At 38.6% G+C, this 14,979-nt stretch overlaps 1 protein-coding gene across 14 annotated transcripts in view; it reads right to left on the reverse strand.

Annotated features, from left to right (window-relative positions):
- The window catches only part of cadpsa (Ca2+-dependent activator protein for secretion a), a 598,940-nt gene that overhangs the window by 175,296 nt on the left and 408,665 nt on the right, over window positions 1-14,979 (reverse strand). For 13 of the 14 annotated variants that reach the window (XM_087994397.1, XM_087994398.1, XM_087994394.1 and 10 more), the window contains exons 13-14: window positions 8,712-8,899; window positions 587-688 (exon numbers count right to left, since the gene is read on the reverse strand). In XM_087994397.1, the coding sequence (XP_087850523.1) occupies window positions 587-688; window positions 8,712-8,899 (290 nt within the window). Of the gene's footprint in view, window positions 1-586; window positions 689-7,469; window positions 7,641-8,711; window positions 8,900-14,979 lie in introns of all 14 variants that reach the window. The other variant, XM_087994403.1, reaches the window with a different exon arrangement.

Here is a 14,979-nt window from a genome sequence, read left to right on the forward strand (position 1 = left end):
TTGTCAGGACAAATAGCCTTGCTATATCAAGTAGCTTCACATAGAGTGAACTGAGTTGGCTGAAGACCAACATCTGATATGTTGAGGGCCTCAGGATAAACCAAAATGGATCATCAACTCAGCACTTTAGGCTGAAATTGGTCACAAATACTTCACCTTGATCTTTTGATCTAATGTGGTGGCCTCTGGAGCGTCCCCTCAATTTTATTGTTTTATTGAACGCCACAGTTTGTGACTGGATATTAGCAGGCCTGCAGAGATCTGCTCTGATCACTCACAACCAAGTGCTATCCCTTTAACAAACAAACATGAGTATGCTTCTGTATATCTCTGAGGAAGTTCATGGCATCTAACACAAAGCTAACAAGGTCACTGTCTATTGCTGGTTAAGCAGTGCACATGAGCACGAGTTGGAACCTTCTCTGGTCCTGAAGCACAAAAGCAGCAGAAGTCTAGCACCATCAGAAGATCCTAGCCATTAGGTTGTGTTTTGCTGTACTCACCACTCAAATCAAACAGCCTTATATTGCTTTCAGTAAGTGGAAAATGCATCAACTAGTTTGGCATTCTGTCTGCTTGTATTCACCTAAAGTGAGTGATCTGATTCTCAAGTAGTATGCGCAGCCTCTCCTTGATCTCCTCGAAACGTTCCTTTTCTTCTACTGTTACAGTTCCTATTCCGTCAGGCCTGGAAAGACACAAAGTGACAATTCGAATTCTAATTTCATAATAGCATTAACCACCAGATATTTGTGAGATAATATTCATCATTTTTCTCCATGTTGTACTCAGTTCAGTACTTAAAAGTATAGATACTTCTTAAGGCATGAATGTGGCATACATGAAATATAGTTTTGTGCTTTTATACTGAGGTTCTCTAGCAATCCAGCAAAATTTCAGCTGGAAGGTTGGCTTCAACTACATACGGAGTTATTTTTACAAATTATCAACGAACAATTATCATCAATCAATTAAATAATAGGAGAAAGTGAGGACTGCAGATGCTGGAGATCAGAATCAAAAAGAGTGTTGAGTTGGAAAAGCACAGCTAGTCAGACAGCATCCGAGGAGCAGGAGAGTCAACATTTCGAGCATAAGCTGTTCACCAGGAACATGGAGAGCTTATTCCTGATAAAGGGCTTATGCTTGAAACGTCGACTCTCCTGCTCCTTGGATGCTGCCTGATTGGCTGTGCTTTTCCAGCACCACACTCTTTGGCTATAATTAAATAATTATCAGTTTTGTTTTTGTGAACACTGTTATGAAGCAGAAATGCCATGCAACACATTATTAGTTAAAAGACAAAATAATTATTTTAGTTTTTAATTACGACTGCATTAAGGTTTGGTACGTATGTCTTTTGCAAGCTATTAAACAAAGTTTTGGATTAGAAAGTGGCATAACATTGTTTTAGCTCATGAAAGATTAGTGCAACTTGCCCCCTTCCTTGCATCACCTCCCCTTCACCTCCCCCTTCCCAAAAAAAAGTGGTCTTTGTGCATTGAACACGTTAGACATCTGTCATAGTGAGATTGCTGGAATTCATTACTAGGGAGGTTATAGCAGGGATCGTAGAAAATCAAAATATGATCAGGCAGAACCAACATGGTTTTGTTGAAAGGGAAATTGTGCTTAACTAATTTATCAAGGGTTTTTGAGGAAGCAACAAGCAATATGGACAATATCCATCGATGTGATGTACTTAGATTCGCATAAATCATTTGCGAAGGTGCCACATCAAGGATTACTGCACGAAATGCGACATAAGCTCAAGATGTGACAGTTAATGCAATAACAATTGATTAATTAACGAGATGGAGGGGTAAAGAAAATTTTTTTTTTCTTCTTCTTGAAAGCTTAACAGTTCAGTATCACAAAGACATGGTTCATAATATATATTAATGACTTGACTGTGGTAATCAAATGTATAATCATGTATTTGCTAATAGCATGAAAATAGGTAAGGAAGATAAGTTCTGGATCAGTGGTGCTGGAAGAGCACAGCAATTCAGGCAGCATCCGACGAGCAGCTGCTGCTGTGCTCTTCCAGCACCACTGATCCAGAATCTGGTTTCCAGCATCTGCAGTCATTGTTTTTACCAAGGAAGATAAGTTGTCAAGAGGAGTTAGAGAGTCTGAAAAGGTTAGGCGAGTGGGCAATAATTTGGCAATTAAAATATTAAATGGAAAAATGCAAAGTTGTGCACATTTCCCAGGAGAAACAGGAACATTGTTTTTTTTTAAAAAGAGAAAGGAGAAAGATTGCAGTACTTTGTAGGACGGGGATTCCAAAATATTAGTTGTGAGTACAGCATGTGATTAGGAAGCAAATAGAATACGTGTTCATTGAAGGGGATTGGAAAAGAAGAATAGGGAAAATTTCCTGTAGCTGTACAGAGACCATGTCTGGAGTGTATAATATTTGTCTCCTTATTTGGAAAGGGATATAACTGCATTGGAAGTCATTCAGAGAAAATTCACTTGATTCATTTTTAGAATGAAAAGCATATTTCATGAAGAAAGTTTGAATAGGTTGGGCCTTTCCCAACTGGGGTTTAAAAGAATAAAAGGTGTGGTCTTATTGAACCATAAAAATCCTGAAGGAGTTAACAGGGTAGATTTTGAGAGAATATATTCTGCTGAAGGAGAAACGAGAATTAGGGAAAACATTTTAATGGGAGGTTCTCCCTTTTAAGACAGAGGTGAAAATTATTTTCCTCTCAGAGAGTTGTTAGTCTGTGGAATTCTCTCCTTCGAAATCAGTGGAGATTGGGTCATTGAATTAATTCACGGTCGAGTTAAATAGATTTTTGATTGACAAGGGAGGGAAAGTTTATAGAGGTGTGAAAGGGTGGGGGGGGGGGGGGGGGGGGGGCGGGAGGCAGACAGAAAAGCGCAGTTGAGATCACAGCCAGATATTTTCTGATTGGATGGAAATGCAGATTTAAAAGGCCTACACGTGCTCCTAAATCCTATGTAGCAGTAAACCACCAGTAATGCTGGCATGAGACCTGGTCCATTTGGAGATGTGGGCCTTGTTAACATTGGAGCAATGGACTGCTTCCAGATAGTCAAGGAATGCTGGTTCAGCATCTGCACCAAACTGTTGTTCTGGCACCAGGGGAAACCCCTCGTTCTTGACCCCACAAGGATACACAGAAAATTACCTACTGTCTCCTCTTCAGCCCAGGCCTCAGCTGATATAGGCTGGAGATGTAAGGGTGTCTGCTCTGCCCAGTGCAGTCCAGAACTGGCATGAGAATCCAAGCAATATCAATTTAAAGATTTCAATTTACTTGGTGCCTTCTTAAAGTGGTTGTTCCTGCCACCAACTCAAGTGACCCAGTGAAATGGCGACAGTCACCAGGGTAACAGTAACAGGGTAAAAAGTTACAATGCTCCCTTTTCAGGTGGCTAATACTCTTGCTCCACAATACAGGAGATCTGTAAAATCGATCCATTTTCTTAAGAGAACACTATGCTGACAGGAAAATGCTTTTTTGAAGTTTCCCTGTTTTAATCATTAATCTTGCTCCTGAGGTTAATCTGTAGGTACATTCCTGGAACATTTTCGGAGTAATATTACAGCACTTAAGTAATTTAAGTATTTTTATAAATAAAGCACTAATATTATCAGTTTTCTTTTTGTCTTCAATGAACTAAAAAGAGCTAAAAGAATTGCTCGCTATCTTATGGATTTTAAAGATGACAAACTAATTTATTCAAAACAAGACACCATACAATTTAAATATCTCTGTGTTAAATACTCTGTGCCACTTTTTGACCTCTTCTACTTAGTAAGCAGGGAACATATCATTAAAACAACAACCAGGTTGTTTTTTCCCAGGCTATTTCCCCTATGGCTTAAGTTTTAGATGAAGTGTGTTTTGTAAGAGAGAACAAATTTAGTTCTGCACAAAAAAGCATTTCCTTATTATTTCACAACTTCAGGTTAAACAATATGGATAGTTCCTGAATATTTACACCAGCCAATAATCCATAATAAGAGAGAAAGAAGCCGACCTAATCCTTTCACGAAAGGAAGCAACAGCCCAGACAAACAACATTACTAGGTTCTTCAGTTAAAAGCAAAGTAGAGGGATTTGTATTTTGCTATCCAGTCCACACTAGCTCAGTCTCCCTTTCTGTAGTGTGAGTAGACTGTGAATAGAATAAACAGTCCTTTTCCATTGGCCTCCTTCAGTGTACACTTTAAGCTGTGCAAATCCCCAGCACCAGCCTGTTTGGCAACACAAAAGCATGATAAAGGATTACAGAACCTTTAATAAACCTCCTGTCAGGGGTTAATTGGTCAGCTTTATTTCTCTTTATTTGCAAGCATCATTGTGACCTTAGGCTCAGAAATTACAATCTACACTGCAGTGCTGCAGTGACCAATAAAATAGAAAGCTGTTAATATGGCAAATCATCTCACAAGAAATACTACTCTAGAGCTTGGAAAGCACATTCTTTTTACACTTATTTTGGTGAAGCTTATTGTTACAAGTGACATCTTTTCTCTTAATTTACTGTTAAAAATCTCAGAACACTATAAATATGTCTGGCCCTGTACAAATAATGTACAGATTTATATTTAAGAATGAACAAATAAAAAATGCTGAATTAAAGGGTTTGCAACTCTAATTTTGTGCCTACTTCTAAAAGTGTTGTTATGCATTTCTGTTTTATTCAAATGTAGCATGATAAGATCTTTAAATCACTGAACTAAGCCTTTGGTTTAAGATGTGAAATTCTCACCTGTTTATAACGTGCTAATTATTAAAGCACTACCGAGATATTAATTAAATTGTGCTAGCAGCCAGCAAAAGGAATCAATATTTGCGCACTTAAAAGCTAAACAGTTCCTAATTTTTATACTATAACATTACAGTAAAATGGAAATTCCTCCAAGCACATTCAGATGCTGAACATTTAGGTACCAGAACTCAAAGCTCTGATGAACCAGGAACACAAAATGACATTTATAGTACTGTTCACAAAATGGAAAGATCTTACTGGATTTTCTTTCCTAAAATATTTAAGGTAATAGCTCCATAGTGTATTGAAAAGGACCCCCATGTGCTAATATAAAATAGTAAAATACAAACATATTGAAGAATTAACCTAAATTATGACTTGTTTCTAATAATTGTAAAAATTCCAACTCTTATTCAAAGAAGATGTTAACAACTGGCTATGATGTGCAGAACTAGTGATCGAAACTGAGCATTTGACCACAAGTGTGGTACAATCTACAGGTCAATTGTAGCCATTTTTGGAGTGGTCTCGATGTCTCGGAGGGCCTGCCAACTGAAACATGGCCACTAGGATTTCCTTTCTCAAACAGCTGCGGACTATATTATTTCTGACATGATGAGCGTCTTTCGACTCTACCTTTCAAAACTTCGGCAAACCATTTTCTCACTGTCGTTCACAAAGATGACATTTTCGGCAGCGTGATAGGAAAGATGTCATGTTGGTTGCTTTTCAAGTCTTTGTCACAGTGGTTAGCACCAGTTCTGTCAGCTTCACTCTCCTCACAGACTCCTATCTCGGGCCATGTCACAAATGATAAAATTTCCAACATTTTTTGTCAAAAATTACAATCTAGTGACTGCTATACTACTTTTTGCAGCTTTCATGGCTTAGTGGATTTTTGTTACAAACTGATCGGCAAATATAAAAGGCATTTTTAATGTATGCATGAGTGCATTTGGTTCGATTATATGAGAAACTTGCTTGATAAGAATAAAAATTAAAAAAAACTGAAGGAACCAATAACAAAACAATTAACTATAGACCATTTGAGCTCCTGTCAATGTTTATTTATACAGAGGAAGAAGAAAACCAGATTGTCTAATGGCAGAATTTATAACCCAAAATGTTTGCCATGGTTGTTTTAAACTGAATCACAAAATGTGATTCTAAAACAATATCAATTTATTCATTTGACAGTTCTTTCGCAATAGTTACTATGTTTGAGGATTTAATCAGAATCTATTCCTTTTTAATTTTCCAAAATTCTCTCCCCCAAAAATGTACACATGAAAATCTTACATGTTGCACAGGCCAAACAATTTTAATATGTCTGAAGGTTTGCAAACATTAACATGCATGTTTTGTGTAGAAACCTTTGTTACTTTCTGGATTGACATTGATCAGATCACAAGACCATTTCACTGTACTGCAACCTAGGACACCAGCTAGTTAGTTTCTTCTCAGTGACAGCTTGTCATTCTGTCAGTCTTGACCTTCAGGCTGTCCTGTAACATCTGAATCATATTCGCTCTGTACTCTGTGACTGACTGCAAGCTACTGTTGTCTCACTGTCTGACCCAATAATAACACAATACAAACAGACAACTTACTGCAACTCCATCACATGAAAAAATAATGTTTATTCCTAGCACATACTAAAATCTACATGCAGTTAGACCTACATTTGACCCTGTTTATTTCAATATAAATGTTTATGTCATTTGAAGCTATTCAATTCATGAAGCATAACTTTTTGCTTTCTTAGCTCTGTTCTAATGATCACAGAAGATTTGAATAAACTTCAATATTAAAATTAACATTTCTTTCGATTTCAAGTATGCCTACTAAATGCAACCTATTTTTAACTTTTTTGAATCCCTAAGGCAAAAGTGCTTGTGACTTTGGATACTCAGGTAAACAAGTATAATGATTAAACAATTCTAGTTAAAGGCTAAAACTTGTTTTATTTCTAGTACCTACAAATCTTCCTTCAAAATTAATGTTCGTGGTTATGTTTTACATCCATGCCTTTGCTAATTTGGAATTCCAACTTCTAATGATGCATTTAAGAGTCTCTTGTGAAACAGTGACACGTGGATCTGCCTCATTGTTCCTTCTAGCCAGCCTCGGAGTGGGAGAGACCTAGTTGCAAAACATTTTCATCATCCTCTGCAGGCATCTTTCAAAGGCATCCTTTATATAACAATGTATAAAACACTACGTGATGTCAAACATATGCAAAACTAAATAATAAGGATATCAATTTAGGTACTTGGGTAATTTTCAGATCCAGGGATTTAGTATTCCCAAGTTGCTCTGTTGGGAATGCTTTGCATATGTAATTCCTTATATAGCAATCTGGGATGTCAACTGTCAACATCAGGCACAATACAAAAAAGAAGTAACTACCGACAAGGAGAATCAAGAGAATTAGAGGACAAGTGAATTAGCAAAATATCACATACCTCCTTTAGGCTGGCTACAAAGTAAGATTAACAGGGGCCTTGCAAAAGAATGTTTGATAAGGAAACATATTACAGAAACTAGGAGGAGAAAATCAAAGAATGGAAATAATGAAAGAAATCAATATGGAGAGGAAAGAAAATGTTCATACACAAGGATCTGTTGTCACTTCTACTCAAGTTAACTAGTATCATATCTCTGCAAATTATAAGTTTTTCTATCATTTAACTGCACAAAATAGCACTTACCTTTTTGGCTCTGGTTTTGGTTGCAACTTGGGCTCCTTTCTAGAACCTTTTCTAGACTCCTTTCTGTCCTTTTTTGGGTCATTCTCTGGCTCATTTACTGAGGGATTGATTGACTTATCCCCCTCACCATCTACAATTGGCTGTAATACAAGTGATCCTGCCACTTGCACACTTTAAAGGATAGGTGGTTTGTAGAAAGCCAGAAACAGAACCAAGGAAGCATGAAAGAAATAAAGAAAAATCAAAGTATGACAAACTAAGGAAAACATGGGATGAAATAATGAATAAATGAGTGGAAAATAAAAGCTGGCAAAATGACTTGTAAAGTAAGAATTACACTTCTTTAAAAAGCAGTCAATAAAAATGAAATATATATCTTCTGCAGATCATCCAGCATTTCATGAAGCATTAGTTTATATGAAGTGTTGAGTAAATCGAAAAAGAACTTAACGATGCTTAAATAAAAATGGTGGCCTATTAGAATAATCCAGTAAAGCAGCATTATTTATCATATCAGTGGATGTACTGATTCTTATTAATTGCAACATGTGAAAGATCCACTGCTTTAATTTCTTACAATGGTTATTCTATTAAGGAACATTTTCTACTGTATTGGGCAGCCTACTCTAACATATACTGGTATAACTCAAAACAACATCAGAGTTATCTAAGGTATCAAATCAACTTATTTAACGATGTTATGACAACCACGGGAGCAAGTGGGACTTGAACCCAGGAGTCCTGGCTCAGACATAGGGATACTACCACTGTGCCACAATAACCCTCGTGGCTACCTGTATACTTGCCCATACATATCCATGTTTTATTAGTGATATGTGTGAAGGCATTTATGAGATTTCCTCCTACCCTATGGTCATCTTATACTTTAAGCTGGTTAGTCTGTCATTTGGTTTGGCTAGTGTCACCAATACCGAACATTTAAAACAGCATGGATAATTCATACAGGTAATACATCTGATAACATATTGCTTGGGAGTAAAACAAAAAAGGTATTAGCCCACTAGTGCTACATTGCATGCCAGAGTCGAATGGAAAACATGCGTGCAAACCAGTGAATGGAAATGGTCATCTTGTGTTGTCAACAATTCATTTCCTTCACGTCCAACCATTACAAATTTTGGATTAGAAATGCTTATTCTTTTGCATAAGGGTAAAACAAACCCTATGTTTTATTCTTCACAATGACTGTGTCTCTTAAGTTACACTGCAATTGAACACTACCTGTTGCCATGCACATGTGAAGCACAGAAGGCAAAGCTGTAGTGAAGCAGGGTTGGATCAATCATCGCTCCATTTTCTGCTCTTTCAAGCAAATCATTGAGGTAGCAGAGATGTCTGTGACAGCCTCGAGTTCCATAGCGTGCACAATACTCATCCAGCACGAATACCTGGCCAGGGCTAAACCAGCCCTGTGATATAGAAAATCAAAATCTTTCAGAAAGGTCTGAAACCAGATTTGATATTATTAATAATTGAAAAGAACATTTAAACACATGTAAATTAACTACTAGCAATGTGTCACAAACCTATTATTGAAAAAGAAGCTTTTATGAAGGTTTATGGTAAAGTTAAGTCACTGTGCTGCAAGCAAAATAAAATAATTTTTAGGGGCAACTTCGTGTTTGTAAATATGAGGAATTTGATGCTAGTTACAGAACCAACTTATCACTTTGAGCATCAAGCAGTGTAAGCTGTGTTATAGCAAAGGCATTTGAAAGTTAAAGTTGTTTTACTCTTCTACTTGGAGAAAGTAAGTGTAAACTCATGACTAACTGTGAGCAACTTTATTCTGAGGGTCCGTGCTCACTAGATCCTGGGCTAAGACTGTCCAAAACCATTCTAAACAGAAGATTACATCGAGCAAAGACTTTGCAGAGTAGATAATGTAAGGGGGAGACCCATATTCCCCCATGCTAGGATCAGGTTTCACTCTTCTTCCTGGCCCAATCTGCTGGCTCAATGCAAGAATGTGCTACTTTCCAAAAAGGATAAACTACAGCAAGTGCTCATTTGTTTAGATTAGATTAGATTCCCTACAGTGTGGAAACAGGCCCTTCGGTCCAACAAGTCTACACCGACCCTCCGAAGACCAACCCACCCAGACCCATTCCCCTACATTTACCCCTGCATCTGACACTACGGGCAATTAGCATGGCCAATTCACCTAACCTGCACATCTTTGGACTGTGGGAGGAAACCAGAGCACCCGGAGGAAACCCACACAGACATGGGGAAAATGTGTTCATGTCTTGATAGGTATGTTCACATGAGACCTGAAGATTGAATACTCTCCACTTGCCAACATGACTGCAGCTCCAATAACACTGAAAAAACTTGACACCATTCAGGACAATGTAGCCCTCTTCACTGGCGTCAATCTACCACCTTGAATGTTCACTCACCACATCACTGAAGTACAGTGTATTAAAGTACATTGAAATGCACATCACAATGTACTATCTAAAAATACACTGCAGTAACTCACCAGGACACCTTTGAGCACACCTTCCAAATTTGCAATATCTACCATCTCGAAGTTGAAAACAGCTTGGGTCCTTGGAAAGTGGTTAAAGGCTCTGTCATTTCTGAGAGACAAAACTTGCCATTTTTCTGCTCAGATGCTTCATGCACAGCTGGGAGGCAGGTAGAGCCTTGTTTTAACTTTTAAATGTGGGACTGCAACTTTAACAATCAGCACTCCCTTAGCATTGAATTGGAGGAACAGCCTCGATTATATGCACAATCTTGAGATTGTCTCTGAAACCCATAATATTCTGCCTAAGTGGCAGAATATGTAGTCAGTTCAAGCAGAAAATAATTCCAAAATTCCTTACAGTGGGATGAAGGGAAAAATGTATGTCAACATTGAAAAAAAAAATCAGCGAGGTGAAGAAAAGTTTAATCTAAGTGGTAGATATTTCTTCAAGTAAGAGAACAAAGTGCACTACAAGAAGTATAGCAAGCCATAGAACCTCCAAAACTCAAGGTACATCTGTCAAAGGTAGGATAAAAGGAAGGCAGGATGAAGAGTGAGCTGATAAAGTGGAATGGGGAATTGGATGCAGCTATGTTGTGCCACAGAAGGTTGGAGAGAGAGAAGTGGTTGTAGGGTCATAGGAAATTTAAAAACATGAAACATAATTTGACATTTCACACAATGAAGGATCAGTAGGAAAGGGTGACTGAACTAGAGGTGCATGGGGCTGACAAAGGCAAAGATGAGTATTCCAGTAACAAATGGGCTGCAGAAACATTGGAGAAAGCTAGTTTTACAGAACTGGAGGTAGTTAGTAAATGATTGGATACAGGATCAGAGCCAGCTCATGGTTGAACACAATGTGAAAGTGGGAACAATCTGGCCTGAGACACTGAGGGGAGCAATGAATATGTGGCAGGATCAAGGATGGTGGGTTCAGACTCTCCCACTTTTAACTGCAAGAAATTTTGACCTAACCAAATAGGATGTAGATGAGCAGTTGATGACACATAGACAGTGGAGGGATTGAAAGAAGTGATGTGTAAATTAGAATTTTTCATCATTAGCAGGCTAATTGAGGCTTATGGGAGAGTTTTGAATTTTGAATATTGAGTTTGAATCAGGTGGGAATGCAATAATGTGAGTTGTGTGTTCATTTAGTAACAGCAGCATGATAGCATGGCATACTCCAGGAAATCAACAAGATGTTGTCTAGGACATCACTGGAGAAGATCTGGGCAAATGGTCCAGGTAATTAAGTCGTGGAACTTGGCAGTGGAAATACAGTTAAGGCAAAGTGGGGCAAAATAATTTAAATATTTTCCTTGCTGGAACTCTTTAATCAAGTTTCACTGCTCTACAGTCCTGTCACATCCAGTTGTGAATGGTGGCGGACAATTAAACAACTGACTGGAGGTGGAGGCTCCACAAATATTCAATTCTGAATAATAGGGGAGTCTAGCATTGAAATACAAACAATAAGATTGAAATATTTGCATTCGGCTTCAGCAGCAAGTGTTCAGTGCATGACCCATCTTGGCCTTCTCCAGAGGTCCTTAGTATCACAGATGCCAGCCTTCAGCCAATTCCATTCACTCTACATGTCATCAGGTAAAGGCTGAAGGCACTAGATGCTGTAAATCTATGGATCCTGTCAACATTCCACCAAGAGTACCGAAGATATGTGCACCAGAATCGGTTGTGCCCTTTTCCAAGCTGTTCCAATACAGAAATAATACTGGCATTTACTGAGCAGTGTGGAAAATTGCCAGCATCTGTTCCTATCCATGAAAAGCAGGAAAATCTAATCCGACCATGTATAGCCCTTAATTAGTCTGCTCAAATCATCAGCAAAGTAATGGAAGGGGCCATTGAAGGTACCATTCAGGCAATAGTTGCTCCACAATTATCTGTTCACTTAGTGTTCCAGCAGGATCACTGAGCTCCTGACTAAATACAGCCTTGGACCGAAAGTGGACAAAAGAGCTGAACCCTAGAATTAAGTCGAAAGAGATGGCCCTTGACATTAAGGCAGTATTTGAATGACTACAGAACCTTGCAAATCTAGAGTCAATGAGAATCAGGGGAAATAATCTCCAGTGTTTGAAGTTATAATTGGAAAATAGGATGATGGCTGTGGTTATCAGATATGAATCATCTCATTCCCAGGACATCTTTTCAGGAATTCCTCAGAAAAGTGTTCATGCCTAAACCATCATCAATTGCTTCATCAAAGTCCTTCCCTCCATCATAAGTTCAGAACTGGGAGTGTTGGCCAATGATCACACAATGTTCAGCAGCATTTGTGTCTCATCAGATACTGAAGTAATCTATGCCCACATGCAGCAAGAACTGGTTAACACTTAAGTGTGGGAAGACACGTGGCAAGTAATATTTGCACCAGAGGAGTACCAGACAATGAGCCTTTCAACAAGAGATATCTAACCATTGCCGTTTGACATGCAATGACATTACGCTCATTGAATGTTCAACCATCAATATCCTGAGGGCTATCATTAACCAAAAACTGAACTGAACTTGCCACATACATGCTGTGTTTATAACAGCAGGTCAGGGGCTTGGAATGTGTGGAGAGTAACTTCCACTCGTCTGTTTGTCATTGATAAGGCACAAGTGTGGTGGAATACTCCCATTCACCGGATAGCTGCTGCTCTGACAACACAACAATCTTTGCACCATCTAGAACAAAGTAGTCTGCTTCATTGGTAGCCATCCACACCCTTCAAACATTCAGTCCTTACACTAAATGCACACTGGCAATCCCAACTAAAGATGCATTGCAGAAACTTGCCACAAATCCTCTGACAGCACCTTCCAAGCCTGCAACTTCCAACCACTTAGACAGACAAGGGCAACAATTCCACAGAAGCACTGTCAAATGTAAGTTTGCCTTCAAGCCACACACCATCTAGCACGGCAGCTCAATACCACATCCTAATGAGCACCTTCTTCCTGGCCTGTGTAATAAATGATGGCAAAGCCAGCGACACCCTCCTTTAGTGAATGAATTAAAAAGTCAAGAAGGAATAAACATCACAGCCATAGTCACAGCTTTTTGCTGTTTATCACAGAGCGAGGGCAACAGTAGCGAATAGACTACAGATCTTGGAGGCACATGGTGTTTCAGAATATTAGTGAGCAAAGGGCAATTGGAATTGGCAGTAGTTTACAAGGAACATTCTGTTCAAGAGTTGCTTCTTTTTTTTTAAAAAGAGGAGGGAGACGTTGATGGCATCCATTCTGAAAGGGAGTGGGGCAATGCCTGAGGAGAAAAATTTAGAATGTTAGCTTGATTATTAACCTTTTAATAAAGGGCGGAAAGGAGGAAGAATTTCTTGAGTGTTTTCAGAAGAATTTCTCACACTTGTATGCTTCCAATCCAATCAGTAACATTTAGATTATTGGATTTGATTCTGGCAAATGGATGATACAAATGAATTAATTAATTCAGAAGGGGAACATTTATGAAACAATAACTAGAGCATGGTACAGCTTAAGTTGGCTATGGAAAAGAACAAGGAAAAATCCAGAGTAAAAATAATTAATTGGAAGAGGTCAATATAAATGGTGTGTGAATAGATCTGGCCTTGGTAAATTTATGTAATAGATTGGCAGGCAAACAGTAATTGTCAAGCAATTGTTTCCCTCCTTTGAGCAGATACTTTGGGTAAACGAGTTTTGAGAAGATTTGTGGCTCAAGTTGAGGTTCTGGATGTAGGTTTGCAGGAAATGTCATCACCACAAGAAATGACGTCACCAACCCAAAGAGACCCAAACATATAAATAGAAAGCAGGAATCATCAGCAGTGCTTCGTCTGGAGCCTCACTGAAAATGTTACCTAGTTTGGTGACGAAACATCTGAAAGTGAACTTTCCAGCTCAGCGAGCAAACCTACATCCAGAACTTTGGGTTAAGTCAGGATACATTTCCACAAGAGGGGAAGATAGGATTATGAATACCAGAGCTCCTTGCTTCACAGAAAAGATGTTGCGTTGATAATATAACTGAGAACCAGGGTGAATATAAAACATTCAGAGGGAAACTGAAAAAATAATGAGTGACAAAGATAGAAAGTGAGAAAAGACCATCAGCTAATGTAAAAGGGAATCTAAAAAAGGAGCTGTGGTAGTGGCACACTTTTTCTAATGGTAGAATTGGAAGCCTCTTGAAGCCTCTCACGCGATTCTAATTAAAATGTAAAAGGGACAGTGGTGAGCACAGGACACATATACAATCACACAACAGCAGAAGCTTTTTATTGGCAGAAGCTGCCATCACCTGGCAGTGAAGCTGGCACAGGCAAGTTATAAAAGAGCCTCCTGGTCAAACAGAGAAAGCCATTCATCATGACCACAATGTTCCCACCCAAATAAATAGCCATTAATATAAAATGCTGAGAGTGTGGTGCTGGAAAAACACAGCAGGCCAGGCAGCATCTGAGGAGCAGGAGAGTTGACGTTTCGGGCATAAGTTCTTCATCAGAAATATAATAATACAAGAACACAGAGGTGACACAGGTATTTTTCAAATTCAAATTTCACTTGTGAATAATTTATATCATATTTGTTTGACTTTTTCATTTGTGCTTCAGTCTCATTTGTTATAAAAGTATTGCATACCTAATGATTGATACACAGTGATAGTTACATAGGCAGATAAATAGTAAAAGGAGGAGTAGGAGCAGAAAAGTAGATTTATAGAACATAGAAAAGTACAGCACAGAACAGGCCCTTTGGCCCAGGATGTTGTGCCGAGGTTTAATCCTAATCTAAAATATAATAGCTTAATCTGCGCACCCCTCAACTCACTGCTGTTCATGTGCATATCCAGCAGTCGCTTAAATGTCCCCAATGACTCTGCTTCCACCACCACAGCTGGCAACGCATTCCATGCATTCACCACTCTCTGCGTAAAGAACCTACCTCTGACATCTCCTTTATACCTTAAAAATGTGTTGTGGAAAAGCGCAGCAGGTCAAGCAGCATCCAAGG

The sequence above is a fragment of the Chiloscyllium plagiosum genome, unplaced genomic scaffold, assembly GCF_037043375.1.
Source record: "Chiloscyllium plagiosum isolate Xiang-an unplaced genomic scaffold, Cpla_swu_hap1 HiC_scaffold_14, whole genome shotgun sequence".
Taxonomy (NCBI): Eukaryota; Metazoa; Chordata; class Chondrichthyes; order Orectolobiformes; family Hemiscylliidae; genus Chiloscyllium; species Chiloscyllium plagiosum.